The following is a 20901-nucleotide window of genomic DNA, read 5'->3' as shown; positions in this document are numbered from 1 at the left end:
GACAGCCCCCCTGCCCTTCCGGCTCTACCCTCGTGGTCAACACAGATTCACCCACTCAGGCATTGACGAAACCTCATTCACTTTCTTTCGCCCCAGATTTCAGCTGGAACACCCGTATCCCACACAAAAGACCCATCGCCACCCTTCTAAGCGAACGTTCCCAGAATCGCACCCGCTGATTTTCCGGAGTCACGGGTAACGGGAGGAGACATCTCGAACTCATGGTGGGAATGTCCCACGATGGTTTTTATAGCTCAAGCTGCTGTGAACAGAGCAGTCAGTTGCCTGGACCAAAAGTCTCTCGAAACTTCTATGTCTGGTCTGACATTTCTGCCGACAGTTTCATGCTCTTGCTGTTGGTGTCCCCGTGGTCCTGATGCCACTAGGTGCTTCGTGTCCCTGGAATCACTGAAAAGTAAGATGTCCCAGAAATGCATCCTTTTGACCAATCCACCTAAAGAAAATGCGTCTTCATTGGGTACGCTGAATCCGCTACAGTTGCTCCGATGGCAAAATTCAACGCCAGGACGGAAGGAGACACTTAGCGTGTTGTAGGGCTGTGTTTACTGTCTCAAGAAAACATCGTTTCACGTGGGGTAGTTTCCTTACCGTGAATTGTATCTTTTCTTTTCCTTGTAGGCGGAAATAACCAGGGCAAAGCCGAAGAAGCTGTGAGGAAGATAAAAGAGGAAACCCTCAGTGACAAAGGTACTGTACTGCCCGGTGGACAGATGGCTCTTCTGCTTGGTCTGGGGGCTGCAGACCCTGCCGTGGGCTCAGGGACCCGGATGGTGGAAGTGGCTTTGGGCAGCGATGTCTCTGATTCTTGGGCTTTTCTTTGGGGGGCTCTTGTCCTCCTTGGGGAGTGGAAGGTGGCAAGATTGCGATTCTTGAGAGACACATGAAAACCCCGGATGGACGGGTAAGCCTCATCTGTCCCTTTGTGTCAAGACTCCCACTCGTGGTTGTTCAAGGTGACCGTCCGGCCCTCTGTCCAAGGCTGGGGCGTGTTGATATTCCCAATGTCTCCCCTGCCCTCGTGGCAGGATGCCTTTGATCTTTTTTCTTTTTCTTTTTTTTTAACTTGGGGTAGAGTTGTTTTACAATGTTGTGTTAGTTTCTACGGTACCGCGAAGGGGAGTTCCCTGTGCTATAAGGCAGGTTCTCATTAGGTATCTACTAGGATGCCTTTGATCTTGAGACAGAGCCCAGAGGGGCCTCCGCAGCTCTCCTGCAACACCAGGCAGCTCTTGCAGACAGAGGCGCTGCTTCCCTCCCTCACCTGCCCAGGGGCAGAAGTGCTCCACTGTTGTGACAGCCGATCGTGAACCCCCGTCCCCAGTTTGCAGTGGCTCAGGGGGCCGCTCTCTCCAACGCCTTGGTTTCCACCCAGCGTGTATTTCCCGGGCCTCCAGCAGTAGCAACCCCGGGGGCAGGTGGTTAGAACTGCCGATTTCCAGCCCTGAGCCTGGGAACCTCTGCAGGCGGGGCCGGGAACCTGCATTTTCCCACGTCCTCCCCGGGGATCCCCCTGCCCCCTCACGTTTAAGAACCGCTGCTGTCGTGACTGCATGAAACCATAATTTCCAGAGCAAAAGAGGAGTCTCGTGGGAAACCGCCAAAGCGTGGGCTTCTTTTCATGACTTGAAAAACCGTTGGAAAGAATGAAACAATAATTCGCCCAAACCCGCTCGTGTTACAGGCCTAACCAGTCAAGATGCCAAGGTTCATCTGGGGCTACGTGTGCTTGTTTAAAACGTTTAAGAGCTTCATGTGTTCTGACAGAACTATAATCTGTAGCCCTGATTTATGGGAGGAAAGAACGTTCTAGAACATCTTGAGACAATTTCCTGGTGGCATCAGCCCTGTACGCTGCGATTCACAGTTTGTGCGGAAAGCTCATGGATTAAAGGGAAAACGCTTCGGTAGCAGCTGTGTGCTGGAGGGGAGGCCTCCAGGGCCTCCGGTGGGCAGGGCGGTGATTCCTAATCACCCAGGACGGTGGTGTCACGCCCCTCTGGTCAAGGCTGGTGACAGAGCCTCGGGCTGTGTCTGCTCCTGTGTCTTCATTTCTAGCAAGTGACACCAAGTAGATCCATGAAATTTGCATCTGGGAGAAGTAGCCGCCGGGGCAGACAGTCAGTCAGGTGCACACCGACAGCAGAGAGAGCCCAGGGGGCTGCACAAGCTCCAAACCCCAGCCTGCCTGCACCCCACTTCCTGGCAGCCCCCCCTCCCCGCCGGGCATCCGAGTTTATGGAAAGGGCGAGGCTGGGCGTCCTTGGTGGGCAGCGGCCCTGCGCTGGTCCTTGTGCTGCTTGGAGCATGGCCCTTGCCCAGAAGCTGGCAGCGCTCAGGGAAGCTCAGGTTCCCCCTGGCCTGGGAGGGGACATGGGGGCCAGGGAGGTGTCTGGACACAAGCTGAGTGACCCCTGAGGTCTGCAGCAGGGGTATGGTCTGAGACAGGGCGAGCGTGGCCACTCCCACGGGGGCTGGTCCAGTGAGGGAGTGAACCCTTGATTACACACGCACACGCACCTTTGAAAATTCCTCTTCTGTGCATTGAACCAAACATGAAAGCAGCGCTGTCTGTATTTTACACCAGAAGCCTGGCACTTGGAAGTCGGTCCGTGGGCAGCGCAGCCCGTGCACGCCTGGAGGGGTCGCCGTGAGACAGGTGGGAGATGCTGAGACCTGGCCAGAGGAGGGTGGTTTGGTGGTGGTCCTCGAGCTGACGTTGCTGAATTCGCATCCAGCCTCGGGATTCCCCCAAGCCAAGGTCCGGCCAATCCCAGGGGAAGAGGGGCACTCCCTGTGCTGGGGACCCGCTGCGCAGGGGCAGGGCCGGTGGGGACCTGGGTCTCCCTGTGCATCGGTGGCCGTCGGTCGGCCCTCACCCTTCCTCTTGGCTTAGCTCCCTGCAGACTCGGCCGGACCCGGTCTGGGTCGGAATGCTGTCTGGAGTGGAACCCACAGCCCTGCAGAGGTGCCTCTGTCCAGACCAGCTGCCCTGCTGCAGCCTCTGAGGGTGTTGTCCACACAACCCCGGCTTCCCACTTGGCCAGGGGGAGCCCCACCTGTTCCTCGCTCATGGCTGTTCCGTGATCCTCTGGTTTCTCCTCTTTTTTTTTGGAGCAAATCAGCAGATAGCCTGAGACTCGCAGATGACTGTCGAGAACACAATTATTTCTTTTCTCTTTGAGATTTTTATTGGGGTATAGTTTCTTTACAGTGTTGTGTTAGTTTCTTCCGTACAGCAGAGTGACTCAGTTATACAGAATACATGTATCTGTTCTTTTTCGGGTTCTTTTCCCATATAGGTCATTACAGAGTATTGAGGAGAGTTCCCTAACACAATTATTTCTAAATGCCGAACTTCTCTGTAGCCTACCTCCCCCCTCATCTCTGTACTGACCCTTTTTTCTTAGTTCCTCGTTGAATGCTTTACGTGCTGTACTTTCTGCCTTTGACATCACGGTCAGTTGAGGTCATATTTGGGGCTGGGATGGGAGGACACCTGCATATCAGTGTATAACTAGTTCGGCTTTCAGAAGGATGTATTTGTGAGTGTGGTCAGGAATCAAGGTGATGTTGGTCATTTCCCAGCCTAGAGATTTCCAGGGAAGAGACTTTTCATACCTTATCACCTTGCATCCATGGTACCGAAACCTTTATTGCTCTTGAGTAATTACGTGCTGATGCAAGCTCTCTTATTTGGAGCCAATAGTCTTGCTAATTTACCAAAAAAAAAAAACCAAACCCACCCCAAAATACCAATAAAAACCCGAACACCACAAAAACAAACAGCAAAATGGCATAACAATGTTCAAATGAACCCAAATGGAAATAGATAATTTAAATACTTTTAAAAGGACTCCAGGCAGGTAAACTTTGCTTTGCCCATTTCACAGTGACGCACGCAACCCACGAGGGAATTCCCTAGTCCCAAATCCTAAGAAATGTGGTGTCTGTTCTTTGTTTTTTGTTTTTTTTTTTAAGAGTTTCACTTAATTTTTATTTATTTATTTATTTTAATTTTGGCTGTGTTGGGTCTTCGTTTCTGTGCGAGGGCTTTCTCCAGTTGCGGCAAGCAGGGGCCACTCTTCATCGCGGTGCGCGGGCCTCTCACTATCGCGGCCTCTCTTGTTGCGGAGCACAGGCTCCAGACGCGCAGGCTCAGTAGTTGTGGCTCAAGGGCCCAGCGGCTCCGCGGCATGTGGGATCTTCCCAGACCAGGGCTCGAACCCGTGTCCCCTGCATTGGCAGGCAGATTCTTAACCACTGCGCCACCAGGGAAGCCCTGTTCTTTGTTTTTAAAAGGAGAAAGGCATCCCTTGCTTTGTGTCACTGTTCCACACTTTTCCACTGTCACCAGTGTCGTCCTGGACAATTTTACACCTTTCCTAAGGTCATTCTTTTTAAAAAATTTTTAAATTAAAGTATATCGTGTTAGTTTCAGGTGTACCGCACAGTGATTCAGTTATACATGCACATAGATTCCTTTGCAGATTGTTTTCCTTTCTCGGTTATTAAAGAATATCGAGCAGAGTTCTCTGTGCTCTACAGTAGGTCCTTATTAGTTATGTATTTTGTATATAGTGGTGTATCTGTGTTAATCCCAGACTCGTAATTTATCCCTGCCCCCCACCTTTCCCCTTTGGTGACTATAAGTTTGTTTTCCATGTCTGTGACTCTGTTTTGTAAATAAGTTCATTTGTATCATTTTTTAAAAAAGATTTGTTTATTACTTATTTATTTATTTTTGGCTGCGTTGGGTCTGAGTTGCAGCACGCAGGCTCTTTGTTGTGGTGCATGGGCTTCTCTCTAGTTGTGGCGCGTGGGATTTCTCTTCTCTAGTTGTGGCGCGTGGGCTCTGTAGTTTGTGGCACGCGGGCTCTCTAGTTGAGGCGTGCGAGCTCAGTAGTTGCGGCGTGCGGGCTTAGTTGCCCCGCGGCATGTGGGGTCTTAGTTCCCCTGACCAGGGATCGAACTCACGTCCCCTGCATTGTAAGGCGGATTCTTTACCACTGGACCACCAGGGAAGTCCCTGTATCATTTTTTATTGAAGTATAGTTGATTTACAATATCATGTTAGTTTCAGGTATACAGCACAGTGATTCAGTTTTATACATATATTCCTTTTCAGATTGTTTTCCCATATAGGGTATTACGAGATACTGAGTAGAGTTCCCTGGGCTGTTCAGTAGGTCCTCGCTGGTTGTCTGTTTTATATAGAGTAGTGTATATATGTCAATCCCAATCTCCTAATTTACCCCTTCCCCCCTCTCTCCCATGGTAACCATAAGTTTGTTTCCTATGTCCGTGACTCTATTTCTGTTTTGTAAATAAGTTCATTTGTACCATATTTTAGATTCCACATACAAGAGATGTCATATAATATTTGTCTTTCTCTGTCTGACTTACTTCACTTAGTATGATAATCTCCAGGCCCATCCATGTTGCTGCAAATAACATTATTTCATTCTTTTTTATGGCTGAGTAATATTCCATTGTACGTATGTGCCACATCTTCTTTATCCATTCATCTATTGATGGACGCTTAGGTTGCTTCCATGTCCTGGCTATTTGTAAATAGTGCTGCTATGGACATTGGGGTGCATGTGTCTTTTCAAATTATGGTTTTCTCCTGTCTTTTTTTTTTTTTTTTTTTAATAAATTTATTTATTTATTTATTTTTGGCTGTGTTGGGTCTTCATTGCTGTGTGCGGGCTTTCTCTAGTTGCAGTGAGCGGGGGCTACTCTTCGTTGTGGTGTGTGGGCTTCTCACCGTCACGGCTTCTCTTATTGCGGAGCATGGGCTCTAGGCGTGCAGGCTTCAGTAGTTGTGGCATGTGGGCTCAGTAGTTGTGGCTTGCAGGCTCTAGAGCTCAAGCTCTGTAGTTGTGGTGCACGGGCCCAGCTGCTCCGCGGCATGTGGGATCTTCCAGGGCCAGAGCTCAAACTCGTGTCTCCTGCATTGGCAGGTGGATTCTTAACCACTGCGCCACCAAGGAAGCCCTTTCCTATCTTTTTGATTTAACTTAAAATGGCCCTTATTGACAGTTTCCTGTTTCCTACAGGCATCCTTTTCTTTCCCCCTTTCATTTTTTTTTAATTGAAGTTCAGTTGATGTACAATATTATATATTTCATGTGTACAGTATAGTGATTCACAACTGTAAAGGTTGTACTCCATTTATAGTTATGGAAAAATATTGGCTATATTCCCTGTGTTCTACAACATAACCTTGTAGCTTATTTATTTTATACATAGTAGTTTGTACCTCTTAATTCCCTACCCCTATCTTGTCCCTCCCCCCTTCCCTCTCCCCACTGGTAACTACTAGTTTGTTCTCTGTATCTGTGAGTCTGCTTCTGTTTTGTTATATTCACTAGCTTGCTGTATTTTTTAGATTCCACATATAAGTGAGATCATAGACTATTTGTCTCTGTCTGACTGACTTCATTTAGCGTAATGCCCTCCAAGTCCATCCATGTTGCTGCCAGTGGCATGATTTCATTCTTTTTTATGGCTGACTAGTATCCCATTGTGTGTATATGTACCACATCTTCTTTATCCATTCATCTGTCTGTGGACACTTAGGTTGCTTCCATGTCTTGGCTGGTGTAAACAGTGCCGCTATGAACGTTGGGGTGTGTGTATCTTTTCGAATTATGGTTTTGTCTGGATATATGCCCAGTAGTGGGATTGCTGGATCATATGGTAGCTCTCTTTTTACTTTTAAGGAACCTCCATCCTGTTCTCCAGAGTGGCTGCACCAACTTAACATTCCCACCAACAGTGTGGGAGGGTTCCCTTTTCTCCACACCCTCTCCAGCATTTGTAATTTGTGGTCTTTTTGATGACGGCCACTCTGACAGTTGTGACGTGATGGTGAATGATTTAATAAGTGAATTTTGAAAAAAATGGACTTTTAATTTTGGAACAGTTCTAGATTACAGAAGAGTTGTGAAGGTTCCCGAGTTCCCACATACCCTATGCCTAGTTCTCTCCATCATTAATATCTTATGTTAAGTTCGTGTCTCACAGTGAAAGCACCTTATTGGTCTATGATCCCTGACTAAAGACCTTATGTTTTTTCCGAGTTTCCTTAGTTTTTACCTAATGTCTTTCTTCCGTCCCAGGATCCCATACAGGATGCTACGGTAATATCTAGTTGTCCCTTCTCTTTAGGTTCCTCTTGGCTGTGATTATTTCTTAGACTCTCCATGTTTTTTGATGACCTTGACAGTTTTGCAGAGTGCTGGCCAGGAATTCTGTGGTATGTCCCCCTTTCGTCTTTAACTTGGTGTCCTGAGGTGGCCAGTGAACAGGCATGCCTGGATAGACAGACACTAGACAGGTGTTCATACAGACAGATGATTTCCTGTGGGCAATTAGAAGGTTTAACCATGCCTGGAGAAAACCATAATTTGAAAAGTTACATGCGCCCCAATGTTCATTGTAGCGCTATTTATATACAATAGCCAAGACATGGAAACAACCTAAGTGTCCATCAACAGGTGAATGGATAAAGAAGATGTGGTACATATATACAATGGAATACTACTCAGCCATAAAAAAAGAATGAAATCATGCCATTGGCAGCAACTTGGATGGACCTAGAGATTTTCATCCAAAGTGAAGTAAGCCAGACAGAGACAGACATATATCATACGATAGCACTTATACGTGGAATCTGAAATATGATGTAAATGAACTTATTTACAAAACAGAGACTGACTCACAGACGTAGAAAACAAACTTATGGTTACCAAAGGGGAAAGGGGGGAGGGATAAATTAGGAGTTTGGGATGAACATATACACATTCCTATATATAAAATAGATAACCAACGAGAACCCACTGTAGAGCACAAGGAACTCTACTGAATGTCTCATAATAACCTATCATGGGAAAAGAATTTGAAAAAGAATAGATGCATGTGTATGTATAACTGAATCGCTTTGCTGTACCCCTGAAACCAACACAACATTGTAAATCAACTCTACTGCAATTAAAAAAAAATGGCATTCGGCGAGTCAATTCTATTAACAAAGGGAAAAAAAAAGAAAGTTTAGAAGGTCATCGTGTCTTTTCTGAAGGCACGAAGGCGCAGCACAGCCCTTTGTGAACATTTAATCTTATCACTGCTCACCCCGTGTTCTTCCTGTGAAGGGCTCTTCATTTCTCAGGCTCGGGAATGATTAATGTTAACCTTTGGAAGCACCATCAAGGTGACTTCCATGAGAGAGGGGATTGTCTGCCTAGTTTCCTTAGCTCGTCTATAAATACTTACAGGAATAATAATAGAAGAAAAAAAACCACGGGGAAGAATTTTCATTCTCAGCGTGCGTCCAAAGTTCTATTTCCCCCACCAATAATTTATGCAATATTTTCACTCCCTCCTGCATTGTCCTGTTATCCTGTTCCGTGTTTTCTCCTCTTTTCATCTGTGGGGAGGAATCATCGCCGAGGAAATTCATTTTGACCGTTCCCTTCTAACACACCTCAAGGCGCTCCGTGCGTTTAAGCACGAGAGAACCTGCTCGTGTGACCGTCTCTAAAAGTTATTCTGGAAATGTTATTTCCATGATATTTTTCCTCCTGGGGGAAATGAAGTAGTCTTTAGTTGTTATAGAAGATAAACATATGGTAAGAAAGGTTTTTTGAAAAAATAAAACTTGAAGGATTATGTAATGATATTTCAAACACTTACATGAGACCCAGAGGTTAACGTTTCCTGGAGGGGGCTTCTCCTTCAGTGCAAAGGACGTTGCCTCTGAAATTGTTGTCACGATTCTGATGAGAACAGTGGCCCAGCTCTGCACGCATCTGTGGTCCTCTCCGTGTTATTATCTCTGTGATGCGTAGTTTGGGGTGTGCAGAGCCCATGACGTTAGCATGTTAGAAATCGCGTACATCCACTTTCTAACAGATACTTGGAGGCTCCATTTATCTTCAAGGTACTGTAGTGCCTTGAAGATAAATATTTATTTTCACTTATTGCAGGTTTTGTTTTAAAACCTTTTCCTGAAGAGGAAAGTTTCACTCTCTCCTCAGAGCAGGGTGGGAGATTCACATGGTCCTAAGTGTTTGCAGGTAGCATTATTCCGCCTTCATTTGTGAGAGCTATTTTCCACGCATGTAGAGTTCTGGGTTGAAAACACTGCCCTACCCCCAGGCTATTAAAGTTGTTGTGACCTGGACTTCTGGCCTTCATTGTTTCAGATAGGAAATCAGCTATAATTATTATCATTATTTCCTGAATATAATGTGCCTTCTATCCTCTTTTTTTTTTTTTTTTAACTTGTTTTCAGAATTTTGATAATATGCCTATGTGTGGTTCCCTGTGTTTATCCTACTTGGGTTTAAAAGGCTCCCTGTAGCCGTGGGGTAGGAAGTTTTGATAAAATTCGAACAATTTTTAGCCAATATTTTTCAAATACTTTTCCTGCTTTGTTCTTTCCACCTTCTTGTCGGTCCACAATTATACATATGGTAGATTACGTGACACTGTCTGACATTTCATTGAGCTCTGTTCATTTTATCCAACTTTCTTTTCTTCCTTTGTGCTTTAGCTTGGATGATTTCTATTGAACTATCTCAAGTTCACCAAACTGTTTTTCCTTTGTGTGCAGTACACTTGTAATCCCATCCTTGGGTTTTTGTTGTCCTCAAAACTAACTGTATTTTTCAGTTTTAGGACTTCCATTTGGTAATTTTAGTTTACATGTCTTTCCTGACGTTCTTCCTTTCTTCACCCTTGACCTCCATCTTTTCTTGTAAATGCTTTAATTCATAATTGTTATCTGAAAGTTCTTGTCTCTTCATTCCAACAGCTACATCATCTCTGGGTCTGTTTCTATTGATTTTTTTCCCTCTTGACAGCAGGTGACATTTTCCCATTTCTCTGCATGTCTAGTCATTTTTTTGTGTATTGGACATTGTGATTGATCCACTGTAGAGATTTTGGGTTCTGTTATCTTCCTCTGAAGAATGTTGAGCTTTGTAGCGGCCGGTGATATCACTGGTGGGTTACCTTGGCTTCACGTCTTGTTATGATGAGTCTATTTCAGTTCTGCCCTTGGGCCTTGGATGGAGCTCTCAGTCTTAAGATATGGAGCTCTCAATCTCAAGATACGGAGCTCTCAATCTCAATCCTTTGTTCTAAGACATAGCCCATCTCAGGATTCAGGTGAGACTCTGAGCTGTTCACTGAGCCCCTGCAACTTGGCAAGATGCAAATGTCATCCTGTCTCCCCAGCACCAGGCAGTGGCTGAAATTTCTCTGCTCACATCTTTCAACCTTCCAGCTGCAGTTTGCCCCTGAACTCCTTGGTGTCTTGCCGTGTTTCTGCAGTTCACTAGTCTGCTGAGGTTTCGATGGGATTTTCTACTCAGATTTCTCAGCTCCCGCCCCTGTGGCCTTTCATTTTGGATTCTGCCCCTCCATTCCAGCTGCCCTAGGGGCCCCAGACTCTGACCTTTGCCTCCTCAGCCCAACCAATTGTCACTTTCTCTTGGAGGTCTGCATCTGTGCATGTTGAAATTTGAGAAGTTACCCTCAGGGCACCCCCCCCCCCCCAAAAAAAAAGGTAAATGAGAATGGTCTGTGGCAAACCAGAATGTGTAGCCCCTCTTTAATAAGCTGCTGAAGTTAGAATAAAGAGCTTCAGCAAAACGGACAACCAAACCGCTTTTTGTTAGAAATGATGCTCATTAGAGTACACAGGGGCATCGTGTTGGATACTTGCCCTGTAGCGGGTATTGTTTTAAACGCTTTACGTGTGTGGATTCACGTGGTTCTCTCCTAGGAAGCCGTTATTATCACTATTCCCTTCTTACAGGTGAGGAAACCAGGGCACAAAGAGTTTCGGGAAGCCTCTTAACATCATGCAGTTAATAAGTGGAGAATTTGAATCCGAACTCAGAGCCCTGGAAGGAACCCAGAAATAGAGCGACCCTCGGAGACGGGGAGCGATGGAGAAGGCAGGGAAACAGAAGAGAAAGGCGGGAGGAAAAAGACAGAAGGCAGCTCAGGCATCTCAACAGACGGGAACTGGGTGGGTGTCGATGGCCCAGGGTCTCGTAGGGACCCTGGCTTGTACACTGTAGTGTGTTCTGTCCCCAGGACAATCTGTTACACACACACACCTGTGTGCACGTGTGTGTGAGGACAAAGATGACATTGCACGCCTCTGTCAGTGGGACACAGTGAAGGCAGGAGAAACATGGCGGGGTTATGACCCTTCCTGTTATTTTCATAGTGACAAGAACGCAGCAGAGGGAACCACATGTGCCCCAAGACCCCTGAGAGTACCCTGAGAGCTGGGCAGGGCTCTAGGGCCTCCACAGCCCATGGGAAGGGTATGGCTCCTTCAAATCCAGAACATGACCCCATGAGGAAGCAAGACCCCAGCTGCCACCCGGGTTGTATGTATATATCCATTATAGATAGATATATATCCATTAACAAACTCTTCCTTTTCCAAGTTCTGTCTAGTTGGACGTCTTTCTCTGTTAATAAAGAGAAGTCCTTATTTTTATGGCTACGTACGCTTCTGTTGTCAAGATATCCCAAGGTATTTGCCTAATTTCTCATCAGTGGCTTGTGTTTCGTTATCCTGTGTGTTCGGTGCCCTTGTATTTGTATCTTAAACACTTACTTACCTTTCCCCCGACGCCTTCTGATATGTAGGATGAGGAGTCAAAGGCATTGAATGCAGGTTGCCAAACATCTCTCCAGGAATGTGGCACTGATCACGGCCACCACGAGTGGACCACTTGCCCTTGTCCTCCACTGTGTGTTTCCACGTAGAGCTATTCACCTGGGTGATGGTTTGGCCACTGGGTGAAGCCGTTTGGCCTGAAGGGGACTGGCAAGGATGCCGTGTGCCAAGTGATGCAGGATGCAGGTATTGCAGGGTCTTGGAGCTCCAGGTAGAGACACCTCTCTGTCTGGGTAATCAGGCCACCCATCTCCATGTGTCCTGAGCTGACCTCCTTACCTGGAATTCACCTTCCAGGACTTGGCAGGTTACACTTTGGAGTTGATTCAGCCCTTTTCTTTCTCCAGCCTCATGTTTGCATCACTCCTCCGCCCGATGCCTGCAGATAAGCCTGGGCGTGGGCGGGGAGGGTGCAGCTCGGGGTTTTCAGGGCTTGGTATACTCCTTCCTTGGTCATTTGCCTAATCACCATCCCAGGCGTGGGCTTCTGCCCATCAGACGCCCGCCCTGACTTGTCCTCAGGGCGTTCCTGTTTCCAGTACCTGATTGATGGTGCCTTTTCACGCATCCACATTGGAGACATGCTGAAGGGGAGCACAGGGCAACCGGTGATGGCATGCGTTTCCTATATGTCCCGCTGCAGAGCTGGCTTCCCAGCGTAGGTTTTCCAGGGGTGGACCTGTCACTGGGAACCTCGCCCTATACAGCGACCCTTCCCATTTGGAGTGAATGCCATGGATCATGTGTTTGTAAAATGAAACGTGAGAAGACGTTAAGATTCCTTTAGGGAAGAGTCGTAAAAAGCCCTCTCGCCTGGAACGCACATTCTTTCTTTGTACCCAGTGGTGGTTTGGGGGTCACCATGCAGGATCTGCTCACCTGGCGGGTATGTCCAAACCCCTTTGTCTCTCTATGTTATTGTTATTTTTAAAATTGCTACACTTTAGTGTTTAGTACAGTTTTAAGTTTACAGAAAATTGAGGACAAAATACAGGGAATTCCCAATACCTGCCCCACAGTTTCATCTGTTATTAACATCTTGCACAAATACACGACATCTGTTACAACTGATGAACCAGTATGCACACATTACTAAGGTCCATAGTTTACATTAGGGGTCACGCTCGGTGTTATACGTTCTGTGGGTCCGGACAAATGTATAATGACGTGTATCCACCATTATAGTATCATGCAGGTAGTTTCACTGCCCTAAAACCCCTCTATGTTCTGCCTATTTATCCCTCCAACCCCTGGCAACCACTGATCCTTTTATTTCTTTACGTATTTTAATTTGTTTTTTTTCAGCACCGATCCTTTGACTGTCTCCACAGTTCTGCCTTTTCCAGAAAGTCATAGAGTTGGAATCACACAGTCTGTAGCCCTTTCAGATGGGCTTCTTTTACTCAGTCGTATGCATTTAAGGTTCCTCCCTGTCTTTTCACGGCTTCAGAGCTCCTTTCTTTTTAGCACCGAATACCTATTTTTATAAAGGACAAAACTCCCCCTATACAGGATTTTAAATGCTCGTGGGCAAGCACGACCGCCTACAGCGCTGGGCGGTAGGTGCGTGTACCCAAAGGAGAGGGAGTTGCAGGGTACAGCGTCTTCAGTTTTGGAAAACCGCAGCTGTTAGGTTACCCCCGGAGGAAGGTCAGGGTGAGGGTGAGGGTGAGAGGGAAGAGGTTGGCGGTGGTCCGATTGCACGGCCAGGACTTGGTACCTCCCCGCCTGGGTTGGAGGGCAGACTCACCCTGAGCCCGTCCCCAGTCCCTGAGTATCGAGCCGCTCTACCCGCCTGTGTTCCCACCTGGATGCGTCTTCTGCCCTCTGAGGCTGTTTCCTCTCTCTCATCTTCCGTCGGGGGGCCTCACGGAGGCCACCCCTGCCCGCTGCCCGGCGGGAGCGCCCAGGGCTGGGGTTTGGAACAGCCGGGAGCGGCCGCATGACTGATGGCACATCATCAGCTTTGCAGATACGGCGCTTGGGGGACCCTTTCCCGACTCCCCCCGCCCCCCGTAACGGGGACGTGGCTCGTCTTACAGGTTAATTACCCAGAAACGGATCGGGTGGTTTTAGCCACGCATCCCTCGGGCAGGCTGTGTAACAAGAGAAGAGATAGTAAGCGTGGTTCAAAGACAAAAAAGAGCTCCACCTCCTGGCTGCTTTCTGGAAACGTTCTGTCTGTGAAACCGCGCCCGGGCGGTTGAGGGGCCGGTGAGGGGCCCCCAAAGGCCACGCCAAGCCTGTCCTGCGGGGACCTGCTCCTGCCCCAAAGACAGAGGGACCACGTGCATCCGAGCCCAGGGCAGGAAAATGCGTCCCGACAGCCCGTGGCCACGGTCCAGCTCCAGGTGTGCTTGGCCCGCTCCTGCGCCTGTTCCGTGATGGGTCAGCTGCCGTGGACGTGGCCGTAGCTTCAGCAGTGATGGCCAGGCGGAAGCGGGGTGCTGGGGGTCTGTTGGCTCTGTTTCTCACACTCCGGACCCCCTCGTGCCTCCAGGGGACGTGACCTGGGAGCTGCCCTTGAGAGCCTGTTGACCATTTTTGTGTTTTGGGCAAAGCTGGGATCACGTCTGCTGGGTGGGGAGACGGGGCTTCCAGCTGGCCTGGCCGGGAGGTGGGAGGGCAAGTCCCAGGAAGACGCTGCTGCTTGTTCAGGGCAGGCTGAGGCCTGGGACCGCGACACCGGCCTCGTTCCCCACGACTAGCGATTGGCGGAAGCATCACCACCCATTTCTCAGGGAATGAGGACGGTGGCTCTGGAGCGCAGGCTCAGTAGTTGTGGCATGTGGGCTCAGTAGTTGTGGCGCACGGGCTTAGTGGCTCCGTGGCGTGTGCGATCTTCCCGGACCAGGGCTCGAACCCGTGTCCCCCCGCGTTGGCAGGCGGATTCTTAACCACTGCGCCACCAGGGAAGTCCCAAGGAAGGGAATTCTGACACCTGCTACCACATGGGTGAATCTTGAGGTCGTGACGCTCAGTGAAAGAAGCCAGACGCAAAGGACAAATTCTGTAGGGTTCCACTTCTGTGAGGTCCCTGGAGGAGTGAGATTCATAACGACAGAAAGTAGGACGGAGGGTGTCAGGGGCTGGGGGGTGGGCAGCGGATGGGAAGTGAGTTTTTAATGGGGACAGAGTCTCAGCTGGGGATGGTGGAAAGTTTCTGGACCTGGATGTGTTTTTGTAACCACCAGCCTCTTGCCTCTGGGGTCCCCGGGCTCATCCTGGTGACCTCTTTGAGTAGAACCAAGAATGACCCCCTAGGACTCGAACTCCGGTGTCGTCCACAAGACCTGTCACCCCCAGCAGCCCTGGGAGGACGACCAGTCCCCGTGGAGCCGCCTCTGTCCTGTTGTCATGGCCACGGACTTCTTCGGGAGGGAGCCAGCACCTGTGCCGTATGGCTGCCCTTGCAGGTGACAAGATTCAGGTTTCAGATTCGGGTTTCTCCAGACAGGTTTCCTCTGTGACTCACCGCAACCCCTAGGCCGGCCCCTTTGCACGTCCTGGGTCTGGCTGAGGTCCCAGAGTTGGGGGCCCTGTCCTCTCACCCCCAGCATTTCCTCTGCGAGCTTCTACACTTGGGGTGCTGCCCATTTCCCATCCGTTCGTCTATAACCTTGTTGCCTCAGCTGATAGGTGGCAGGAGCCCCCTTTTAACCTTTAATGCTTCTGATTCAAAATGCAATTTCCAAAGGCCCAAACTCACATTAATTTTCAAAAGCTCCCCTTGTAAAGCATGTCGACAGGGGATTCATAGCCAGTAACAAAATATTTTATATTTGAAATGGAAATGCAAGGCGTCACAATCTCTGGGATACAGCCAAAATATGAAGAGAATTTATGTTGCTCTAGGCTCTTGTATGAAATGAAAAAAAACAAAATTATGACTGGGCACCCAGGGAGTGAAGTAAAAATTAGGAAGCACGAACATGAACGTAATCATAGTGCGCAGAAATAAAGCACCAAGTGGAAAGAGCAGAGAAGCCACAAACAAAATCAATAATAGTTTCCTTCAAAAAATAATGAGTGGTTAATCACCCACCAAACAATTATTCATCTTTCATCTCACAAGATGCAGGAACAAATTAGTATTGCCTTGGAATGAGAAAGAGAAAATATCACCCAATAAAAATATGATTTACGTTTGGACAAAAAGGAATTTATTCTTGACTCTGGGCAATACTGTTTGATTACCTGTTACAAAAGGATGTCTCCTTCCTCAAAATTTGATTTTCCCAGATTGATGCAAATAGAATTGGAGATCATGCACAGATCAGCAACATGTTGAAAGACCAAAAAGTCACGACTCTCCCCCAAAAGGCTGCTGCCTGTAGTGAAGTTCCTAAGTACTCTTTCCAAACCTCCAAGGATGATGTAGATCAAGGGTCTGCAAATTTCAGACCCTGAGCTAAATCTGGCCCTCTGCCTTCTTTTGGCAAATAAAGTTTTTTTGAAACACCCACACCCATTCATTTACTTACTGTCTGTAGCTGTGTTTGCCCGAGGTCAACAGAGTGAAGAATTGCAACAGAGACTGTATGGCCCACAAAGCCAAAAGTATTTACTCCTTGGCCCTTTGTGCAAAACGTTTCCCAGCTCTTGATCTGTAGCATTCAAAGGGGCCATGACCACCAAGCTTACTTTATGTGTTAAATATACTTTTCTTCCTAACTGCGCAATTTCCAAAGCAGAGGTATAGATCAACTTGCTTACTAACCTAGATACAGAATGTTTAGCTTAACTCTAACTATTGAATAGACTCCCAGGTTAAAAAATACCCTCTGACATAATTACATGTTCACTTCCTTACAGAAAAAATCATATTTCTCTCAGAAGATAACAGTAAAGCATTCAGGATCATTCACTATCCATTCATTAATAAACTTCTAAAGAAATTAATTTTGTAGCAGCAGCTGGAAGGGTGGCAGGTGGTCTGTCTACACCTGAAGCATGAATTGAATGGATAACAAGTGAGTTTCCAGTTCTGAGGCTGGTTGATTGGTTCTGGCTGCCTGGTACCCTGAGATGAGAACGATGCTTCAGCAAGGGAGACTGTGATTGATTGGTGATGTCTGCTGTGGTCATGGGGAAAGGACTGTGGCACATATGCTACAGTCTTGTTTCTTCTTCTCTTATAAATGTATTTATTATTTTTTTAAATTGAAGTATCATTGATTTACAATGTTGTGTTAGTTTCAGGGGTACAGCAAAGTGATTCAGTTTTCTCTCTCTCTATACACACACATATATATTCTTTTTCAGATTCTTTTCCATTATGGGTTATTATAAGATATTGAGTATAGTTCCCTGTGCTCTACAGTAGGTCTTTGCTGTTTATCTACTATATGTATAGTATAGTTTACTCCCAAATTTCCTAATTTAGCCCTCCCTCCACCTCATAATTGTTATGAGACAGTTATGACCTCATAATTGTCTCATAACCACAATGAACCGTAAATCTCTGAAAGCATTGGAAGCGGCCACCAGCCAGCACCAGAGCCATTTGGCTGGTTCATGGGGGACATTCCCAAGCCTTAGCCACTGCTGGTGCTGAGCGGGCACTTGACAAATAAATTATTTTCGAAGATAACCAGATAAGTTTGGTTCTTGCTCGCATGGAGTTTATATTATAGCTGGAGAGGAAGATTAATCAAATAACAGCACACTTGTCCGAGTTGGCAAAATTATTATAAACACTGTAAAGCACTGTCCTTAAAGCAGCTACGTTAAAAGATTCACTTTCGTCCCCTCGCGGGATGCTCTGTCCTCTGGTTTCCTACCCTCCTGTGCAGTTTCCTCTTTCTTTGCTGCCCCTTTCATGCTGGACCCCTTTTGTGTGTCATCCTAGCATCTCACACAACACCCCTCTCCCGGGCATTGCATGCACAGCCGTGGTGCTGGTTCTCCCTGATACAGTTTTCTCTGAAACTCCTGCCAGCTAGACCTCTCTGCCCACGCAGCACGTTCAGGACTGGACGTGACGTCTTCCTTGTCCCTGATTTGGTCGGTCGCGCCACCACCTCCCAGCTGGAGGCTGGACGCCGGGGTTTCCCTGTGGGTTTTGCTTCTTATCAAGCCTCTTTCTCCAGCCAGTAACTGAGCACTGTGTCTGCCTCCTAAACATCCCTCCAAAGCATTCATTTCTTTTTCTGTGCTGCTGCCGCTACTGCACCTGTTCGCTACCTGGTCCGTCACCCACCCTCCTGGCTGGCCTCCCGTTTCTGGACTGCCCATGCTGCTGCCTTACCTGCTTAAACCCCTACGGGTGGAGCCCTTCCATGCTTCCTCCCACTAGCTCTAGACTTGAATATGAGCTCTCTCCTCCTGCGCCTGACCTACTCACCCTACACTTCTCAGCCTCCACCGCAGACCCTGAAGGAGCTGTCGTCAACTCAGGTGCCTCCACTCCCTTCCTCCCTTACCCTCTTCCATCTCGCCGACCTCACACATTGTACTGTGGTTTGTGTAACTGTGTCACCGATTTCCTAGTCCTCTGCATGGTCCCTGGCACATCGTGGACACATAAAAAATGTGCTGGCCAGAAGAATGCAGTGCGGAGAACGTCTTGTACTTTGTGGGACCTCAGTGAATGGCAGATGTTATGACAATGATGGTGACAGTGATGTCGGTGATGGGTGTTGATAATGACCATGGTGATGGTGATGATGGTGGTGATGGGTGTTGATAATGACCATGGTGATGGTGATGATGGTGGTGATGGGTGTTGATAATGAGCATGGTGATGGTGATGATGGTGGTGATGGTGGTGATAATAGAGTGATGATGATGGTGATGATGGTGATGGTGGTGACATGGTGATGGTGATGGTGGTGTAAATGGTGATGATTACGGCTCTCTTGTCCACTGTAGTTACTCACACATAAAGTCACAGCATTTTGGAGGGGATGCCCAGAGGCATTTATGGGCTTCCTGGGGATGCCCAGCTAGCTGCTGGTACCGACTATCTCATTTGTGTCTGTCCTCTACAATATGCTTTTTCCGCTGCGTTACAGGAGAGACTCATTAATTCTGTGGATTCACTGTGTCCTGTGATGGTATCATATTTAATTTAAGATAATTGTCAGAAGGAATGTCAGGAGAAGCTAATTTGAGCTGTCTATTTGACCTAGGGCATGGTATTTCCTTAATTTTTACATCTTCTCTCCTGAGCTGAAATGTTGCAGTTTTTACTCAACTGAGAGAACTGTCTTTTCCTCTGATATCCCCAGAAATAAATTAATTCATGTTCGTCTTCATTTCATTGATACCTTTGTCCCTCGATAAGGAGGTTGCTAGTAAGAAATTTTATCTCATATCAGTTTTGTCACTTTTCAGCCTTGCTTTTGCATAGAGCATTTATCAGACATATTCCTAGTCACCATGGTAGCTGGCTATGCTTTGCATTGATTAAAATACATCTTTCAGGACAACATAAAAAAAGAAACTCCTCCACTACTTCTTAATTTTCTTATATTAGAACTGCAGTTGTAACCTTACCTCTCCATTCTTCTTACAGCTAGAATTTTCATGATACAAAATACTTACTTTGAAAGCCCTTTCTCAATGAAATAAATTGCATCCCAGATAACTTTTGCACTGGGTACATGGGCACTGAGACAGGACACTTCCCCCCAGGAAATGTAAGTCAGAGAAAATCAATTTTCTCCTTATTCTGTTCAGAAAAGAACAATCTGAAGGTTGCAGAGGGATTCAGGGGGGGGGAATGGTTGCTCTTGTCTTTTGTTTTTTCTGAGTCCTATTTTGTCCAAATCTGAATTACGTGAATTCTGATAAGCAAATACCTCCTGTCAGATGTCCCTTCCCACCCCTCATGGAGAGTGTTTGACAGGGAAAGAAACTTTGCCCACATCTGTTAGTCACATTTCTAGTACACGCATCTCCTCACTGATGCTTTAACTCGGGATGTGACTGCCATGATACCATGCAAAGGTAATGACTGACACATTCTCGGGATAATTCACGAGGTCCACTCTTCATGGAAACATCCTTGCTCTACTTAATGGTCCCGAGACTATTCTGTGGCCCCTTCATCTGAGTCTCTTCCCCTGCTGCCACCTCCTCCCAGGAGCCTAGGGAAGCTGGCCACATCTGACGTACTCCTCCCCACCCGCCTTCCCTGGCTGATGCCAGCCCTCACGCCTGCAGACTCTCGGCTCCTGCCTGCATTCAGCTTCCTCGCTCAGCCAAACAGAGACTCTGGTTGATGGAACTCAAAGAATGCTTCTCTAGGGAGCAGGGGTTCTGTTTCTGAATATTTTAGTTAAGCCCGTTGAGTCTGGGAGGGCCCATAGGACCTCTTCATGCATCCCCTGGTCCGCGTTCTGCCCTCAAAAGCGATGCTGTTGGCCATCCCAGAAGCATGGTGACACTTCTCCATCAAGCTGACTTGTCCATGGAGCTGGGCAGGTGTCAGCCACCTGTCACCCCTCCAAATTTGCACAACCAGGCTCTTAACCTAATCATGTACCCGTCAGGTTGGAACTTTACAGAAGTCCCATCATGCTTGGCATCTTGGTTGCTTCCCTTCGCCTGTGGGAAGCTGTAAAGCTGGGGCTTGTCCTGGGCATAACAAAGATGTTTCATGACTCAGTCCTCTACTTCTAGGGAACATAGAGTGTCATGGGGGAAAGACACTGACGCCGATTTTGCTTTCACCTGTTATGCCCCTCCATCATTCAGACCCATTCTTTGTCTGCTACTCTTGTGGCTTGTAGATGCTCTGAATTGGGCACCCCCTGATTCTCCTGTTACTGAACCAAACTTTGGTCCACTCGCCCATGCGCAATAAAGCCAATCTACTGACACCGGGTTGTGGTGAAGGAAAGTGCAGCGTTTACTGCAGGCACCAAAAAAGGAGAACAGGCAGCTCTTCTCAAACGTTCTTAATATACTGGGACTTCCCTGGTGGTGCAGTGGTCAAGAATCCGCCTGCCATTGCAGGGGACATGGGTTCAATCCCTGGTCCGGGAAGATCCCGAATGCCGCGGAGCAACTAAGCCCGTGTGCACAACTACTGAGCCTGCGCTCTAGAGCCCACGAGCCACAACTTCTGAGCCTGTGTGCCACAACTACTGAAGCCCACGTGTCTAGAGCCCGTGTTCTGCAACAAGAGAAGCCACCTCAATGAGAAGCCCGCGCACCGCAAC

At 47.6% G+C, this 20901-nt stretch overlaps 1 protein-coding gene and 1 long non-coding RNA gene across 2 annotated transcripts in view; both read left to right on the top strand.

Moving 5' to 3' along the window:
- The window catches only part of LOC309653438 (polyprenol dehydrogenase-like), a 188216-nt gene that overhangs the window by 38558 nt on the left and 128757 nt on the right, over positions 1-20901 (top strand). Inside the window, exon 3 of the mRNA XM_082448131.1 lies at positions 640-708. Coding sequence (XP_082304257.1) covers positions 640-708 — 69 coding nt within the window. The remainder of the gene's footprint in view (positions 1-639; positions 709-20901) is intronic.
- LOC309653468 overlaps positions 2604-20901 on the top strand; it is an 80056-nt gene continuing 61758 nt past the window's right edge. Inside the window, exon 1 of the long non-coding RNA XR_014259203.1 lies at positions 2604-4302. This is a non-coding gene — a long non-coding RNA (uncharacterized lncRNA). The remainder of the gene's footprint in view (positions 4303-20901) is intronic.

This window comes from Balaenoptera physalus, assembly GCF_965194825.1.
Source record: "Balaenoptera physalus genome assembly, chromosome: Y".
Taxonomy (NCBI): Eukaryota; Metazoa; Chordata; class Mammalia; order Artiodactyla; family Balaenopteridae; genus Balaenoptera; species Balaenoptera physalus.
The sequence above is the reverse complement of the archived record's forward strand: the minus strand, read 5'-3'. Positions and strand labels throughout refer to the sequence as shown.